Consider the following 18235-nt stretch of genomic DNA (forward strand, 5'->3'; position numbering starts at 1 on the left):
GGAGCAATTGATGTGTGTGGGCGTGTAAATGTAGGGCTAGTCATAGAGTTCTTGTGGTCAGTGAGGAGCCTCCCCCTTCTAAAGATTGCAAATGGAAAGGTCTAAACCAGAACTCATATCCTGTTCCTCAAAATCATCTGGCTAATGAATGAGGACCTCCAGAGGCATCCCCTCTCTTTGGAGATCTATATCTAAGTTATTTCTATTTGTACTCTAACTGCTCCACATACCTTTCTTCTGCTCCCAAATCCTTTCCCCACCAACCCTCAAGGAATGTTTTTCTCTCATGATATCTGGCACGAGAGAGCACAATACAGGCTGTTTTCCCTTGTTTTTCTGATATGAATGGTGTGTATGCTTTTAATAATCAGCATTAAACAGGCAGAGGCAGGAGGATTTCTGTGAGCTCCAGGACAGCCTGGTCTTCCTAGTGAGTTCCAGGACAGTCAGGACTACATAGTAACCCTTGTCTCAAAAACAAGAAGAAGAACAACAACAACAAAAAACAAATAAAGAAATCATACAAAAAAACCCCATCGACTATTTTCAGGGTAATATGGCTGTAGATTCCCCTTTCCTTCTTGATACTTTTGGTTTATGTATGCACTGGCCAGACATGGTCACATGAGTGCAGAGCCCAACACCTTTCTACACCTCTTTGAGTCTTGGGTCTAATACTGTCCACTTTGGCTAATGGCAGGTGCATGAGGTAGAAGAGAATATGAAGAATATCAGAGGGTCTGGCTCAATAAAAAAGAAGCCAGAAATACATATTGGGAAAAAGACAGCATCTTCAACAAATGATTCTAGTCAAACTGAATGACTGCATGTAGAAAACTGCAAATAGATCCATACTTATCACCCTGTATAAAACTCAACTTCAAATATTTCTAAGACCTCAACATCAGGCCAGATACACTGTGATAGAAATGTGGGAAATAGGTTGAACTCACTGGCACAGGAAAAAACTTTCTGAACAGAAGGTGATAGCACAGGTACTAAGAACAACATGCTGCTGAGTATGTGAGTAAGGGGAACTCTCATCCATTGCTGGTGGAAGGGCAAAAACTTGTACAACCACAGTGAAAATCAGTGTGGTGGTTTCTCAGGAAGCTGGGAATCAGTCTATCTCAAGATTCAACTATTCCACTCTCGGGCATATATCTAAAGAACTCTTCATCATATTATAGAGACACTTGCTCAACCATGTTCATTACTGCTCTATTCATAATAGTCAGAAATAGAAACAACTTAGATGTTCATCAACAAATAAATGGATAAGGAAATGTGATAAATTTACACAATAGAATATTGTACAAATCAGCCATTAAAAATGAAAATTTCAGACAGAAGGAGCTAGAAAAAAATCAGCCTGAGTGAGGTAACACAGGCACACAAAGACAAATATAGTAGGTATTCAGGTAGATGAGAATTTAGCTGTTAAATCATTGATAATCAGGCTATAATCCATATAACCAAAGAGGTTTGTATAGAGTAAGGGAGTATGGGAAAGGGATGGATTACTCTAGGAAGGGGAAATATAATGGACAGGTATGGATGGATGAGGGCTGGGCTGGAATAGGAGGATCAAATGTGGAGGGGGGAGGGAAGAGGGAATTGAGGAGTGATATGGGGATGGACATCAACAGCTAAGGGTTATTTGGGAGGCCATATGGAAACCTAATATAGTAGAATTTCCCCAAAATATATACACATATTAAGTTGATCTAAATAAAATTGCCAAATAACGGGAAGACAGAATCCCAGATGTACATCTCTTATCACCAAATGAAGCTTCCAGTACCTGGAAAGGTTTACATATAATTGAGTTGTTGACTAAAGGGGTCTCATGGAAACTCCCAAATAGCCCAGTCTATTCCCAAGGTTATTGGCTGCTCTCTACCAACTGTCAGGAAGACTCTATTTCTCAAGACCACACCTACACAACTCATTGAATATGGCTGGAGTCTACCTAAATGGACTATCTCAATGGACTGATACACCACAATGTTCATAATACTGGAAGGTACCCTGCAAGGTAAAAAACAACATGCTACAAACCTTTCGATTTGCAATGGTGATGTGCCTGCAAGATCAATGGTGGTTGATTACTTGTGGGAGTACCCAACCAAGATGTGGTTTAATTTAAGGCTTACTCCACAACCCATACCTGACTTTGCTCTGGTGGTTAAGAACCTGAAACTAAATAGGCCCAGGATCTAGGGGAAAACAAAATACTAATGTTTTGCCAAAGTAGTGGTTCTCAACCTGTGAGCGCTTTGGGTTTGAATGACCCTTTGACAGGGGATGCATATTAGATATCCTGTATATCCAGTATTTACATTGCAATTCACAAAAGTAGCAAAATTACAGTTATGAAATAGCAATGAAATAATTTTGTGGGCTAGGGGGTCACCACAACATAAGGAATTGTATTAAAAAGTAACAGCATTAGAAAATGGAGAACCACTATGCTAAGGGAACATAGCAAAGTGACTTCTATTGACATTTTGCTATACTTATAGATCTGTACTCAGCAATCTTCAGAGAAACTCCCTCTTGCACCAGATGGGAATAGACAGATCATGTGCAGAAAGTGGGAAATCCTAGAACACTCGGCCCTGAATGGGATGTTTTCACCAACTCCTTCTCCTCAGGGCTCAGGGAATTCTGCAGAAGAGGAAGCAGAAAGAGTGTCAGAGCCAAGGAGATGGAAGACCACAAGTAAACAAAGCTAGAACCACAGAATGACCAACACACATATGAACTTACAGAGACTGTAGTTACATGTACAGAACCTGCAGGGATCTTTGCCAGATGTGGTCCTAGAGGTGAAAGGTGAAGTAGACACATGACCCCACTTCTAATCCAGAAGCTGTCTCCAATTGATAACCACTTGAAAATAAAGTTTTCTTCAAAGGAGTCTCGTGGGGGAAACAAACCATTAAGGGTAGGTCCTCGTGCTCAGCAGTAGATGAACAACTCAACATGAACTCAGTTGGCATCTTTGGAGGTTCTTTGTCTCATAATGTTGTGTCAGGACATTCATTTAATCATCTATTTACCTTGTAGGCCCTTTGCATATACAATATGGCTTCTGATTTTGTGTTTTTGTGGGATTCTTGTGTGTGTGGACAAATGCGTCTCCATGTGCTTCTTGCGGTGTTTCTTTGGTTTTTTTTTCTTATTTTTGTTTGTATACTATTCTGACTTGTTTGTTTTTGTTTTATCTTATTTTATTTTTATTATTATTACTTAGATGCTTATTTTCTTAGTAATGAAAGACAGAAAGAGTATAGGTACAGACAGGAGTGGAGGTGGGGAGCAGCTGGGGAGAATTTGGGTAGAAGAAACTATAATCAGAATATATTATATAAAATATTTTCAATAAAAAAGAATAAAGTTCAAACAATAGTGATTCTGGTGATATCACAACAATGACCATCCCTTCTCCCATTATTATATGTCTGAGAAGTGGGCATTCTCCTGACCTTCATCACTGCAAAGTGGCATTTTAGAAAGTATAAACGATAATGTGCTTTGAAAATGTCCACTGGTCAGTGAAGTGGGGGTTTTAACTCAATATTGTAGGTTATGCAGACTGAGGACTTTTTCAGAGACTTCTATTTAGGTGAAACTGAGATCTTGAATAGCTCACAGAAAATAATTTCAGGATGAGTTGGTTTGAAGCAGTTTGAATATAAGAAAAAAATTCATATAATGAGGACAGGCTGAGCCAGCTCTGGCTTCTCTATTGTCTTAGTCAGGGTTTCTATTCCTGCACAAACATCATGACCAAGAAACAAGTTGGGGAGGAAAGGGTTTATTCAGCTTACACTTCCACATTGCTGTTCATCACCAAAGGAAGTCAGGACTGGAACTCAAGCAGGTCAGGAAGCAGGAGCTGATGCAGAAGCCGTGGAGGGATGTTCCTTCCTGGCTTGCTTCCCCTGGCTTGCTCAGCCTGCTCTCTTATAGAACCAAGACTACCAGCCCAGAGATGTCACCACCCACACGGGGACCTCCCCACTTGATCACTAATTGAGAAAATGCCTAGCAGCTGGATCTCATGGATGCATTTCCTTAACTGAAGCTCCTTTCTCTGTGATAACTCCAGCCTGTGTCAAGTTGACACAAAACTAGCAAGTACATCTATGTTGTATCAACTGTCAGATAGTGTCTAGCCTTGAACAATGTCATTTTAGACAGCATAGTCTTGACCAGAGTCACTTCATTTTGAGCATAAAAACCAAGGAAAAATGGCTCCACATCTTGTTTATATAAGCAAGCAACCACTATTTGCCAGCATACTAGGAAGCACAAACTTATTATTTACTTATGCCAATAAGTTTTGATATGTGAGGACATACCACATCATATCAAAAACACCAGAGACATTAGATTATCAACTACAGTAGATGCAATCCCCTTACCTGGTGCAGGTAAGAAGGAACATCTCCAGATTGACAAGTGGCAAACATGCTGACCGATTACCTAGTCACTCATCTTGAGCCTGGTCCAAGAAAATTGCCACTGCGAAGGACTCTTGATTCTGTTCTGGGTTTCAACTCAAGCTTAGTGACACTCTGCCCACTTTAAACTGAACCCCAATTAGCTTGTTATCCAGACCTCCATTAGATACCTCTGGCCTTGAACAGGTTTGAGACTGACGTGAAGACTTTTATCTGGTCCCTACAGACTTTTCCTTGTACCTGTGTTCTCTACCTTGCTCTTCAGGATAATGTTTTTGAATTCTGAAGCCCCTTTAATATTTTCTTTGCAATTCTGTAGCCTGTATATTTGTATATTCTTGTGTGAAGTGTTCATTTGTGATCTGAGAACTAATATTGATTAAAATGGAATTAAAGTGCTGGGGTGAAAGCTCAGCTGGTAAGTTGCTTACCTTGCAAACATGGGGAGTTGATCCCTCAAAACCTGTATTTTAAAAGCTGGGCATGTTAGCATGAATTTGTGATGCTAGTTCTGGAGAGGAGGAAACAGACAGATTCCTGTGGCTTGATGGCTATCCAGTTTAGCTTTGTGAGTTCTAGGTCAATGAGAGAACCTGTCTCAAAAATCAAGGCTGAGGCTAGAAGGTAAGCCACCCACAATGGGTGGCTTACAATCACCTGTAAATCTAGCTTCAAGAAATGCTATACTCACTTCTGATCGCCATGGTCCTAGGCTCATGGAATTCATATACACAAAATAAAAAGAAGTTTAAAAAAGGTGGATGATATCTGAGGGTGTTGAGGCTGTCTTCTAGCCTCCACATGTGTGCACATGTGCACACACAAACACACAGGTACACATATAAACAGATGTTATTGGAATAAAGGAGTGTGTTATTGATAATCACCAGCTATTAAAGCAATATTGGGTTTATTTGGCAAATTCCAGTCAACAAACTGATATGGCTTTATTGCTTATTCAATAAATTTTGACACTGTATAGAGAGATATGGGTATGTCCTTCTATTCCTGATATAAAATGCTCATGGCATACAGAATTAAGCACGGAGGAGGACAGATATATAACAGGACAGTAGGTCATGCCCTAAAGTGGGTATAGCTGCTCAAGAGAGAAGAATAATCACATTTAAGTGTCTTTTAAAGAGACATTTTTGAGACAGGATTTTGTTATTTAGCTTAGGCATGGTTCAAACTCATGCTATTTATGTTTGGTCCTCCCAGTTTCTGAGATTATGGGATCATAGGTTTGTTCCATATGCTCAGTCCAGTTAGCAATCACCGTGGACAATGTGGTATCATTAGTTTTTAAATCTCCCTAGATTTGCTTGTATGTATGCAGGCACATGTTCAAGCATACATGTACATGTGCAGGCAAGTGTGTGAGTATGGGTATGAGCCTACCATTGCATGTGTTTCAGAGGGAAATCTCTAGTTTTGGTCCTTGACTTCCACCTTGCTTGAGGAAGTGTCTGTTTTTGTTGTTCACTACTAGATACATGAAGCTAACTGACTCAGGATCTTCCAGAGATTCTGTGCTTCTTTAGGAGAACTGGTATTACAGTTGTATATTACAACCTCTGGATTTATATGGGCTCCGGGGATTAGAACTCATATCCTCATGCTCCTGCAGCAAGCATTTTACCCAGGGAGTCATTTCAGACTTATTATTTTTTGGAGACATGTTCTCACATAGCTCATGTTGATTTTGAACTCCTTATCTTCCTGACTTTGCCTCCTCAGTGCTGAGGTTATAGGATTATATCATTTCATGTTTATGTGGCCCTAGGGATCAAATGGAAGGCTTTATGCATGCTAGGCAAGTAATCTCAGCCCCATAAAGTGTCTTGACAATAGCCATTTATAGGATTTTGGGTAGTTTTTTGAGTTACATTGTTCAGGGTTTGTAGAAAGTTAAGCAAAATGTTTTACTATACTTATCTAAGAAACTCTCTCCTTATACGTTTTAGAAAATATTATTACTATTATTCTGTGTTTATGTTATATGTATGTGTGGGTATGGTGTGCACATGTCACAGCATGTGCAAGGACAACATCCAGGAGTTTGTTCTATTCTTCAACCATGAGTTCTGAACTCCAACTCAGTTTTATGTAGCAAGTGCTTTTACCCACAGAACCATCTCACCTGCTCAGAAACTTTTTTAAAGTAAGAGAAACCCTAAGGTGGTTTCTAATGTACAGGTTTATAGGGTGATAAGATAACATAGATTAAAAAGGCCATCAAGTAAATTCTTACTATACATACACAGATCACAAGGAACTCAGGACACATTTGGACTTTAACATAGTTCAAGATATTGTTTGTGAGATTTTCCTGAATCTTAACCCACAGTCACCTCACACACTTATGACTCCAAACTGTGAGCCGAATGAACCCTTCCTTCCTTAAGTTTCTGTTTGGTGGGTATTCTGTCATAGTAATGATAAAGTCACTATTTTCCCAAGGAAATAGAGGGAGCAAGCTATTCAAAGAGGACAAGACAGCTGGTGTGTCGCTCTAGCTAACGTGTTGCTTCATGGATTCCCCATTATGGAGATGTAGCAGGGGACAGGGAATATCCTGAGCAATGCTTTTTAGAAGATAGTATCCAGATGTGGCACAGAACAGTCTACCAGCTCTTTTTAGACAGGAAACTCTTACTCTAGAAAGTGAGAATGGGAAGTGAAAAGACTAGAAATAAATATTGGCCCATTTTTAGAGCACACAAAGCTATAAAGACCAAACCTTTGGACAACATAGAAACTTGACAGAGAAGAAAGCAAAATCAGCCTACATTATGACTTCTTAATGCCCTTGCTGACATTGTCCTTTCATTATGAAAAAAAAAACCTCATTTTTTTCTGGTTGGTATTTCTGAAACTTTAGTTATTAGAATCATCTTTCTGTTTTTTTTTTTTTTTTGGCTTCATCTTCACATATTCTATGACTTACAGAAACATTATAACTAAGTACATTTATTTTTACTCTACATTCACTTACATGATACTATGTGGCAGACATTCACATCAGCACTTTGTGTGTGTTGTTATTCTTCACGACAATCTCATCAGGAAACCATCACTATCATGTATACTTCAAAGATTGGAATAATTAATCTCTGAGAAATTGAGTAAATTGTTGCAGTTACATGTCAGATTAAAGGTCTAAAAAATGAAATATTGCAACAGTGGAAGAAAATATTGGACAAATTAGAAAAGATGGGCCCAAGAAGCCTTCAAACAATATTTAAAAAGCAGAAGCAAAATAAAAAGTTGATGAAATTTATTACACCACAATTAAGGCTTTCTATTCAACATAGAAATGAATACATAGGTATCACAGGGAGAGAAATTATTGTGAGGCATAATACACTAGAAAACAAAAGTCTGTAAGTTCCCAGCATGATATAAAATCAGTAAATGGAGTTATCAAACCCAGTAAAGTCTCCCAAGGTAAGCAGATGGCAGCCACTGAAAATGTGACCATCAGGTAAACCAAGTTCCACAGTCGAGCATGATATAATTATTCCAGATTAAATTTCACACAACACATATTGACTCTGCTGCTAAGTAAACACAAATCAGTTACATGTTATTACTCCAGATTAGATACATAGAACCTGTAGGATTAGTAAGGTGAGATAGAGGTTAATGTAATATGATAAATATAATATATGTAGTGTACATTATTATATTATATTAATTATATTATATACCTAGATGCTTGATCCTTTAGGGAGAAGACTATAAACAGGAAAGGTGAATATCCTTCCCTACAAATGACAAAGCAGTGCCTCAATATGTCTTAAATACTTTGACCTTGAGTTACAGGGCTTTCAAGAGGTAGAGGAGGCATTTGTGAATTCCATTGAATTCCAAGTTCAGTACTCAATTGTGTACTCAACTGGTTCCACAATCACTGGGAGTGGGAGTGCCAGTGCACAAACCCTACTTCTTGTTGGGTCTAAGCCCTTCCCTGGAACCTATTGTCCCAGTCTCTGGAATGTATCAATTTGGTCATACATCCCCTTTCTGACAGGAAGAAGATCGCCTCAAACATTCTATCTAAGCTACCTGTAAGTTTCTTCTGTTTTACAATGAATCCTCCATATCTGTCTTGGAGAGGCACACTGTCTTTTCACTCTTCTAGGCCTTTGTTGGCGTCCAGGGTCTGAATTATAAGTCGGCAGAGGTCTCAATTTCCACTGTGGATGGAGGCGTGGCACTGGCCCTCTGTGCTCTGTCCACCGAGAGGAAGGGCAGCCATTGTGGCAGGGTTATAGCTGTATGCCTCCGAAACAACTGCCAGAGGTACTTCCGGAACCGTTTACCCACAAAGACATAAATGACTGGGTTGACACAGCAGTGGGTGTAGGCAAGTGCTTCAGTTATCATCAAGGACAGGTCCACCTGTTGGCTTCTCAAACAACTAGGGGTGAATAGGACGTCTTCAAAAGCAGAAACAAAGGCAGCCAGATAATAAGGGGCCAAGAGGAGGAAGAAGAGAAGCGTAATAACAAAAATCAGGCGCATGACTTTGGCCTTCTTCTTATTGGGTCTTCTGTGTAAAACATTGATGATCCGTGTGTAGCAGATAATCATGGCCAACAGAGGCAAAATTAGCCCAAGGATGTTCATTGTTAGAGCCTGAAACCTTAAAAAACGTATCAGGCTCTTCCTGGGCAAAATTGCTCTGCAGGTATGGTAAGTGAACTCCATCTGGGATTTGAAAACATAGAGACAAGGAATAGAAACCAAGGCAGCCAGGACCCAGGTAATGATGCTACTGATGATGCCAAAAGTGACAGTCCGGGCTCTCAGGGCAAACACGACATGGACAACAGCTAGGTATCTATCAATCGTAAGCAGGGTGATGAAAAACATGTCACTATACAAGCCCAGGTAATAAAATCCAGACACAAACTTACACATGGCGTTACCAAAAATCCAGTCTCCTTTCATGATATAGTCAACCCAGAAAGGTAATGTGGAGAGGAAGACCAGATCAGAGATAGCCAGGTTGAACAGGTAGATGCTGGTCATGTTTCGAAGCCTCTTGTGTTGTATGAGCACCAGAACCACCAAGACATGGCCTATCACGCCAATGATGAACACCAGGGAGTACAGGGGAGTCAGCACTGTGATTCCAAATGCCCTCACATTTATGCTGAAGCATAAGAATCCAGACATGAAGTCATTCTTGGCAACTGTGTTGTAGGAGGGCTCTGTGACAGCTGGAATCTCCATTGTAAACTCTTCTACAGGACAGGGACAATGACCTTTATATTTGCTTTGCTATTAAACACGTAGGGCTCTGAAAAAACAAAGACAAGGAAATGCTTATATTTCTTCAACCAATTGAACTATTTACTAGTGCCTAGAGTTTACTAAACCCTGAAGTTGAAATGGTAAAAAGGACTGTTCACATCCTTTCTACCCACATTAAACCAGTAATTCAATAGAGTCACAGACAAAAAGTGTGTAAATGGTTTACTCAGTGATTTAACCTGTGTGTGTGTGTGTAAGGAGAATGCAAAAGGGGACTTTTCAACCCTTTGCAAACTAAAGATTCTTAAGTGATCTACCCCCTTCCAGGGCTTTAGCTGCTGGACTTAGTATTTAAAACCTCCTGAGGATTCTCATTTTATAGGTGATATCTCAGGTGCAGATTGTTGGAAACTGTGCCCCAGGACACAGAATGGTGAGAATGAGGGTTTGCATGGAAATAGAGGATGTTCAAACCCAGCCCTACAATGGTTGGACTTTCCAACCTCTAATTGAAGTGCTAGGCCTGCTCCTGGAGTCTCCAGAAAGGTTCTAGAAAGAGGGATAGTCTTGGCAAAGAGTAATAAACTCAACAACCTCATGGATTTCAATCAATAAATGTTCTTAGAGGGCAAATAGCCTTGTCATTCCTTGAAAAGGTTTCCTTCCTTCATTCTTTCTTTCATTCGTTTGTTCATTCCTTCCTTCCTTCCTTCATCCATCCCTCCCTCCAACTCTCCCTCCCTTTCTTCCTTCTTTCCTTTCATTGTTGTTGCATAAAAACTGAGATTACCACTGTCATTTAATAAACCGGGCCAAGAGTGTTGTGTAATGAAGAAATCATCCCTTTTGGCACAGTTAAGACAGTGAATTCCTAGTAGGATAATCCATTATTTCACAGGTTAAAACTCAGGTTACTAGGTTGTTTGTTTGGCTTAGGCTGATCCATATCACATGGCCTTTATATGGTACAGGTAGATTTACAGTTAACTCAACAGCCCTAGTGAGCACCATGAGATAGCTAGGAGGAGGGTATGACCTGGAGACAGAAATAGAGAATGGGCTCAGGGAGTAAGAGATGCCTGTATCCAACAGGAGACAGCACACAGGAGCTAGATAGAAATTGAGACTCTGCTGAAATGGGTTCTGAATTATTGCTATTGTTCTATGTATTATTTATTATTATTATTATTATTATTATCTTAAATCGGGATTTATTTGAGACAAACAAAGGACCAATAGATAGCTTGCCACTGTAGGACTCCTTCCACACAGTGTATATTTGTTCATGAATACTTTCCAGTTAGCTCTTTGAAGAATCCCTCAAAAGGGAAAATATGAGCTTTGTTGTTACATAATAGCAGTGTGACCCTAGATGAATCAATCTGCTTCTTTGATTCTAAGTTCCCCATCTGAAACAGGGGAGATTAATGAATGCTTACCTTGAAAAGATGCTATGAAGCAATGTGAAAAATAACCCTCTACCCACAGACAGTGACTATCAGAGACCCGGCTGTCACACAGTGGTCCTGTTCTAACACCTGCCATTAGCAGAAGTTCTGACCACAATGTCTGAATTCCTCCTTTCCTTACTGGGTTTCTTCATAGGTAACATAGAAAGTGATTTTTCTTGATTGTCAATGACAGTTCTTCCATGTGAATCATGCTATAAAATCTCTAGAAAGCTTGTCTCACAGAAATGGAAAGTCAAGTAGTGGTTACAGACAGAGTCTTGAAGAGAGTTTGGAAGAAGAGGGTGGAGAGAGTTTGGAAGGAGAGAGGACAATAAACAGGACAGGGCTGAGACTGGACAGCATGACTCTTCTCATGCTCTATAGCACAGCAAGGTGACTATGGTTGATAAGATATATTTGAATATTTCCAAACAGCTAAGGCAGATTTCTGAGGTACCCAGGGTTGACTTCCCATTACTCTGCCCTTGTACTGAAATGTCCCCTGCATATCTTTAAATATGCAGAAGTGGCACATGTGAAATAAAACCTAATTGTAAAATAAAGGAAAATGTTCAGTATGTTGCTATTGATCAGAGTTGTAGTATTTGACTCAAATACCTTTCAGCTAATTATGCTGCACCTGCACCATCAATCTGTGATCACCCTGGGCTTCTGTGCTATCCCTTCTGGGCTCTTTAGTAAATGTTTCCTGATTACAAAGACTGTTCTGGAGCAGTGGTCTTTGAACATTAAGGCACATTGGAAAAGGAGGAAATATTCTGCTGAAGTGTCAAGAGGGGTCCCTTCATTTCCTATCAGCTCTGTTCCTGTGTTTACTCCTCCATGTCTTCCCTGTCAGCTCTCACTGGGGAAACTTGGGTGGCAGTCAGGAATGATTGAGGCAGAGATTTCTACTTCCTGCTGTTCATGCTAGTGCTGAAGAAGGCAGACATTCAGCTTGGCACCCAGGATTCCTAGATAGCTGACAGCTCTAGTACAGAGTCAACTGAAGTTGGGGAGCAATATCATGTGGGGCAAGGTGATCCTCAGGAGCCCAGTTCCTGTGGAACTCTAGCCAAAGTGAAGTCAGGCTGAGTTCAGCACTGTCAGGTGCTGTGTTCCACAGCCACCTGCCTACTGAGAAACCTCAGCGCTATCTGTTCTCTCTAAACTTTCAGGTTGTAGCAGTTGCGGGGCACACCGCTGCTAAGGAGACATGACCTGGGCTGTGATTGGAGGAGAAAGCAAAGGCCCATTTTGCCATTGACCTTCCCAGGCCTGTGAATAGTTTCTTGTAGAAGTCTGCCCCAGGTGCCTTGCACAGTGCTCATGTAGATCCCCATAGCCTGGACTCTACTAGTGTCCTGTAGCCTGCTCATTTGTGAAGTGTCTGGGAAGAGATGATAAGAAGTATCCAGGCCCAAGGGGAAGCCAGATGATTATTGTGGCTCAAAGAGTCAGTTGTGTGCATCTGTTCACTCTGCACACATGTCAATTTGCAAGTATCTACCATATAAATCAACAAACATTACCAACCATGGCTCTCTGTTTTAGGGAGAGGCCTGTTTTGTGTACTTTCTAGCATTTCACTAGCCAGGCCTTCCTGATTGGATAATCCAGACCTGTGATGTACCCTAATGTGGAACTTAAGGAGCAAGAAATAATGTCTGTGAAAACCTCCGTCTATTCCTTGAAAATCTAATATTGCCTCCAAGGTCTTCTAAAGCATGCCTATATTTGCTTGTGAGTATATGCTTGCTTTGAGCCTTTGCCCCAGAAACCCATGTACTCTTTTTCCAGACAGGTTCAGGAAGACCCTGCTCTTTGGATTTTAGCTTGGGTAGTGTTAAGTCTCTTTTCTCCAAACTCATATCAAGTATCATCCATGATATTTCAGGAGGGCAGTACATATATACATGGCATATACATATATGTAATGGAGAGGTGTGAAGCACGTGAACAGCAATACCCACTTAGGTAGGTAGATCACTGTATGCTCAGGCTGTGTCCTGCCCTAAGTGACTCTGTTGGACACAAAGCTAGACAGATCCTTGACAGGCAAGCAGGTAAGGAAAAGGCGTACAGATAAATAATAAATATGGCAAATTTGTGGTTTCTTCCTTACCCTGCTGATCTGAGACAAAGGCTAGCAGGGGGGACTCCCTTCTGGCTGACTGGTCCTGACTGGTGCGATAAAGCCTTTCATGTGCTTGTGTACCTGAAGCTGTAGGCTTATCAGCTTCCCTTCAGCTTCCCTTTGTTGTTTAAGTTGACCAAGTCAACATGGGTGGGGATCCTAGGCCACCTAAAACACTTATAACTCCCATCCCTCCCGTGGCAAAATGGATTTTTGAGCTCCAGATCCCCTTCCTACTTTTTTGAGGTATTTATGCTTTGCTATGTGTGTGGCGCCTCAGCTTAACTCTTTGTGGATGTTGAGTCAGCCCATTTAGGGTCTTTTATATGGTATTCTCAGGCTAGTTTAAGAATTTGTGAAGGTAACATTCTCACATGTCACTATCACTTCTTCTGTCTTCTAATACCAGAGAATCTCACAAAGCCAAGCCATACCCAATGAAGAGCTACAGAGTTACCATGTAAAGGGATGTACAATTGTTTTAAGACCATTGTTTAACTTCTACTTCAATGCTCACGTTTATTTTAGGACCCCAGCTAAGGAATTCCTTAAACTCCCTTTATGCAACCATCCTCATGATTAGTTGTAGTGAGCATTTTTGGTTTCTTTGAAAACACAGAAATATTATGGGAATATGTTTTTGTCTTAATCCCATGTGTTGGGTATGGGACTGCTTCAGATTGTCCATAGCAGCTGACTGATTTCCCTTGTGCTCTTGCAGCAGTGTGATTTTGCCAGCTGAAGATAGCTTACATTTAGAATTCTGGAGTCTCTTCAGAGGGTATATAAATTCCAGAGCCCCAAGAGAAGTGGCAGCTATTGTTCTCCCTCTGCTGCAGCACCTGCCACCACCTCCCCAGTTGCTGTTTGTTAGATTGATGGTTGCAGATGTCCCAAAGATGAAGATCAAATTTGCCCCAAAAACTGGACACCTCTAATCAGCAGGAAGTAGTCTAATGATATGGTTGTTCCGTTCCTCTCTAACCTTCCTTTTCTACCCAATGTTCTGGGGTGGTGGTGGTGGGGCTGTTGAAAGGGATAGGGGTGGTATATGGAGGTAGGAAAAAGAACCCAAGAATGTAGCCAAAAGTCCAGCTACAATTAGCTCCTGGATCTTTCTATTTCCAATATTCACAGTCTCTGTTCTAAGACTCCTAGTCCCTGACCACCAGTCCTTTCACTGTCCAAATTTTGTAGTATCCTGATACCACAGCCCTCTGTCCCTAGTGGGACCTGAATGCCACCGATGTTCAATATTTCTACAAACTTTCTTTCTTTCTTTTTTTTTTTTTTTTAAAGATTTACGTATTATATCTAAGTACACTGTAGCTGTCTTCAGACACACCAGAAGAGGGCATCAGATCTCATTATGAATGGTTGTGAGTCACCATGTGGTTGCTGGGATTTGAACTCATGAAGAGCAGTCAGTGCTCTTAACCACTGAGCCAACTCTCCAGTCCTTCTACAGACTTTCTGCTTCCCTATGTCTTTCTAATTCATCATCCTCAAACCCACGAGCAGACAATAAAACCCATGAGAGGACAGTAAAGCACATGAACAGACAATAAACCCATCTCCTACATTCTTAACTGCTTTACCTTTTCTATGATCTTGTCATGTTCAGTGACCAAAATCTCAGACTTCGTTAGATCCATCTCCCTGCACCAATGACGTTGAATATGATTGGGAAAACTCATATAACCATATATGGACTGGTGTCACTCTCTGGATGAGCCATGTTTAAAGGGTCCATTAAAAAGCTGTAATGCACAGAGAAAGGGGAAACAAAACCCGTAGAGACCACCTCCACTAGATAGACTCAGCCCCTGGTTAAGGGTTGGGTCCATCCACCCATCTAAAAGTGTTTTTTAACTCAGAAATGTTCCTGTCCAAAGGAAGAACAGAAACAAAAAAATGGAACAGAGACTGAAGGAGGGGCCAACTGGGGAACGGCCCCACCTGTGGATATATCATGTCTGCAGACACCAAATCCAACACTGTTGCCATGGTCAGGAACCATGTGTGGCAGTTCCTGGGGAGGTCCAGCCAGCAAATAACCAATGCAGATGCGGCTTGGAGCCAATCATCAGACTGAACTCAGGGAACCTGGTAGGGAAGCTGGCAGAAGGACTGGAGGAGCAGAAGAGAATTGCAACCCCTTGGAAGAATAACATAGGTTCCTGACCACCAAGTTCTCCCAGAGACTAGACCACCAACTAAGGGGTGTACCTAGAGGGATCCATGGCTACAGATACATATGTAGCAGAAGATGGCCTTGCCAGACAGCAATGGGAGGGGAGGCCCTTGGTCCTGGGGAGGTTTGATGCTGCAGAGTAGGTAGCAGTGGGGTGAGTAGGTGAGTGTGAGTGAGTAGGGGAACACTCTCATACAGGCAAAAAGGAGGGGGAGGGCAGAAGTGGGATGGGAGGGTACCGGAGGGGTAACCGAGAAGTGGGATATCATGGGATGAGGGTTTGGTGGAGGTGGTAACTGGCAAGTGGGATATCATTTGAGATGTAAACGAATGGAATGATTAATAAAAAAAAAGCTACAGTTAATATCTATCAGCTGCATTTATGTCCACAGGTTATTATTTAGAGTTTTCTGTTTTTTCCTTAATTCTCCAATATTAACTCTGACCACCTTGCTTCCTATTTCACTGAGAAAATAGGATCTAAACTTCCAGTTTCTTTGCTACCAGTTCCTCTTTATGGTATCATTTGACTCTGTCTTCAGTCTTGATTCATAGATTAATCCTACATACTTCAGTCTAACTCTTGTTCATTTTGTGCAGGATTCCAGTCTGTCTCACCCATTCATGGCCACAATATAATAGTTTTCCAGTCTTACTAGTTCTTACAATACCTTAATGGATTGTTCTTATGAGCACACACACATATGCTTACTTCTGTTTTAAGCAAGCATGCAAACATCAAAAAAAAAAAAAGAGAAGAATAAGAAAAAAAGCAATTCTCTCTTGATGCTACTTCCATCTCTAGGCATTTATTCCCCACTCTCCTTCACAATAGTTACTTGAAAGAGTTGTCTTTATTTTTGTTCACTCCCCTAGTTTCTGTTCTTTCTAGAACTGAATTTCTGTTGCTAGTTCCTGTTTAATGTCTTATCTTGAAGCCTTGAGTGCCCCAGGCACAGTCCTTGGGCCCTTACTTCCTCCATATCTAAGGATATGCTGTTTTTTCTGTAAGGTAGTCTTTAAATGGCTTTTGGTAAAATAGAATTTGTGGCTCCTTCCTTGCTTAATTTATCAGTACTTAGCATACAAAAATTTAATTACTTGTTTACTGTTTTTCAGTGAACTTGAGTTGTGAGAAGCTGGAATGGTCTCCTGCTTATAATTGTAGCTCACATGATTATGTATCAAGAGGCACATTTAAATGATTAAAAATTTCAAGTTGGAAGTTTGGCTGTAAGCAGCTGTGCAGTTCCAGCTGAGACTCAGACTCCCTCCATACAGTCTTCTCACCTTGCCCTATTCAGATAATCTTCACTTGGGGTAGTCATATGGCTTTTTCCCTCAACAGCCGGTATACATGAGGAAGCTTGAACAGACACTGTGAGCAAACAATCACTTGGAAGGAAATTCTCTAGGTGGATATAAGTAACAGAAAAGTATAAGTATGTAAACCTGTAGGAATAACAACCTATGGACTGTGACTCCTTTGGAGGTCAAATGACCCCTTCCACAGAGATCCCACATCAGATATCCTGCATATCAGATATTTACATCACAATTCATAACAGTAGAAAAATTACAGTTATTAAGTAACAATGAAAATAATTTTATGGTTGGGGGTCACGACAACATGAACTGTAATAAAGGATTGAAGCATTAGAAAGGACGAGAACCACTGCATTAGAGCATTTTAAAAACTATCAAGACAGGAAAAAAAGTTAGGTAGTGGTATTGAATGGGTGAAATAGGCTGGGATCATGCACAGAATGGAAGAGAGGGAATTAGATTGGCATAAAAGGCTGAGGAAGAAACCATAAATTCGCTGTATTTATTATCTGTGATCCCTTTCGTTACCTGTTTGCCTGTCTGGCCTCTAGTCCCTCAGAGTAACTTTGGGCAGGGTGCAGGCTGAGATCTACAATGACTTACCTAACAAAGAAAATAGATGAATAGGCATTGCTTATTACAGGTTTCTTTCTACTTTAATAGACACCCCTCCACTGTACACATATGTACACTATGCTGTATCTGCCCTGGCTGTGCCCACTGCAAAGCAGTGTTGAGTCTAGGACCAGTTCCTCCTTTTAAGTCTCTAGTTATAGCAAGATACACAAAGCAAACACAGGGGGGCAGAATCAGAGAGCTTATGAATATAGGAAGAGCACAGTACTGGCTCTCAGCTTTCAGTCTTTCTTTCCTGCGTTGTATGATGGCTCCCACTTGCAAAGGGCACAGAATAGAAGCATAGAGCAGCAAAGGTTTGAGCTTGTGGCTACTTATCAGAACAACACATTGTAGCCTGATTCTAGTGAGCAGCAGGGAGGAAAGAAGAGTCTGATAAAATGGTCCTTTGTACCCCAAGCTCAAGATTCAGACAGTCTAGTGTACGTACCTGAAAATTATCTGTGATATACCTGGATCCTGCTGTAGCTGGTGTCTGCTTCCCTTTATCTCAAGTATGTCACGTCTCTGAAGTGTGTGTGTCCTCCAGACATGAGCAATATGAATCAGACAAAGCCAGGAGCTAGTGTTAATCCAGGTGACGTTGTGGTTCAACAGTGTCATTGTCACCTGGGGGCTAGCTGGACATATGGGCTGCTGGGTCCAACCCCTCTCATGGGGAGGAGCTGTCTTAAGAATCTCACTAAGTGACCCTAAAAATTCCACCAGAGAACTCCTAAACCTGATAAACAGCTTCGGTGAAGTAGATGGATAT

The 18235-nt window shown here is 41.0% G+C and overlaps 1 protein-coding gene across 1 annotated transcript; it reads right to left on the reverse strand.

The window, feature by feature from the left end:
• Positions 1–7737: 7737 nt before the first annotated feature.
• On the reverse strand, positions 7738–18023 carry Ccr1l1 (chemokine (C-C motif) receptor 1-like 1). The gene is made up of 2 exons (NM_007718.4): positions 17912–18023; positions 7738–9783 (listed from the first exon to the last, which is right to left on the reverse strand). Exon 2 carries the CDS (start codon positions 9714–9716, stop codon positions 8646–8648), a length of 1071 nt encoding a protein of 356 aa, NP_031744.3. The 5' UTR covers positions 9717–9783; positions 17912–18023; the 3' UTR covers positions 7738–8645.
• Between the last annotated feature and the right edge of the window lie 212 nt (positions 18024–18235).

Source organism: Mus musculus, chromosome 9, assembly GCF_000001635.26.
Source record: "Mus musculus strain C57BL/6J chromosome 9, GRCm38.p6 C57BL/6J".
Lineage (NCBI taxonomy): Eukaryota > Metazoa > Chordata > Mammalia > Rodentia > Muridae > Mus > Mus musculus.

Coding starts and splice junctions, on each gene's coding strand:
- Ccr1l1 (NM_007718.4), bottom strand. CDS start 9,716: ATGGAGATTCCAGCTGTCACAGAGCCCTCCTACAACACAGTTGCCAAG.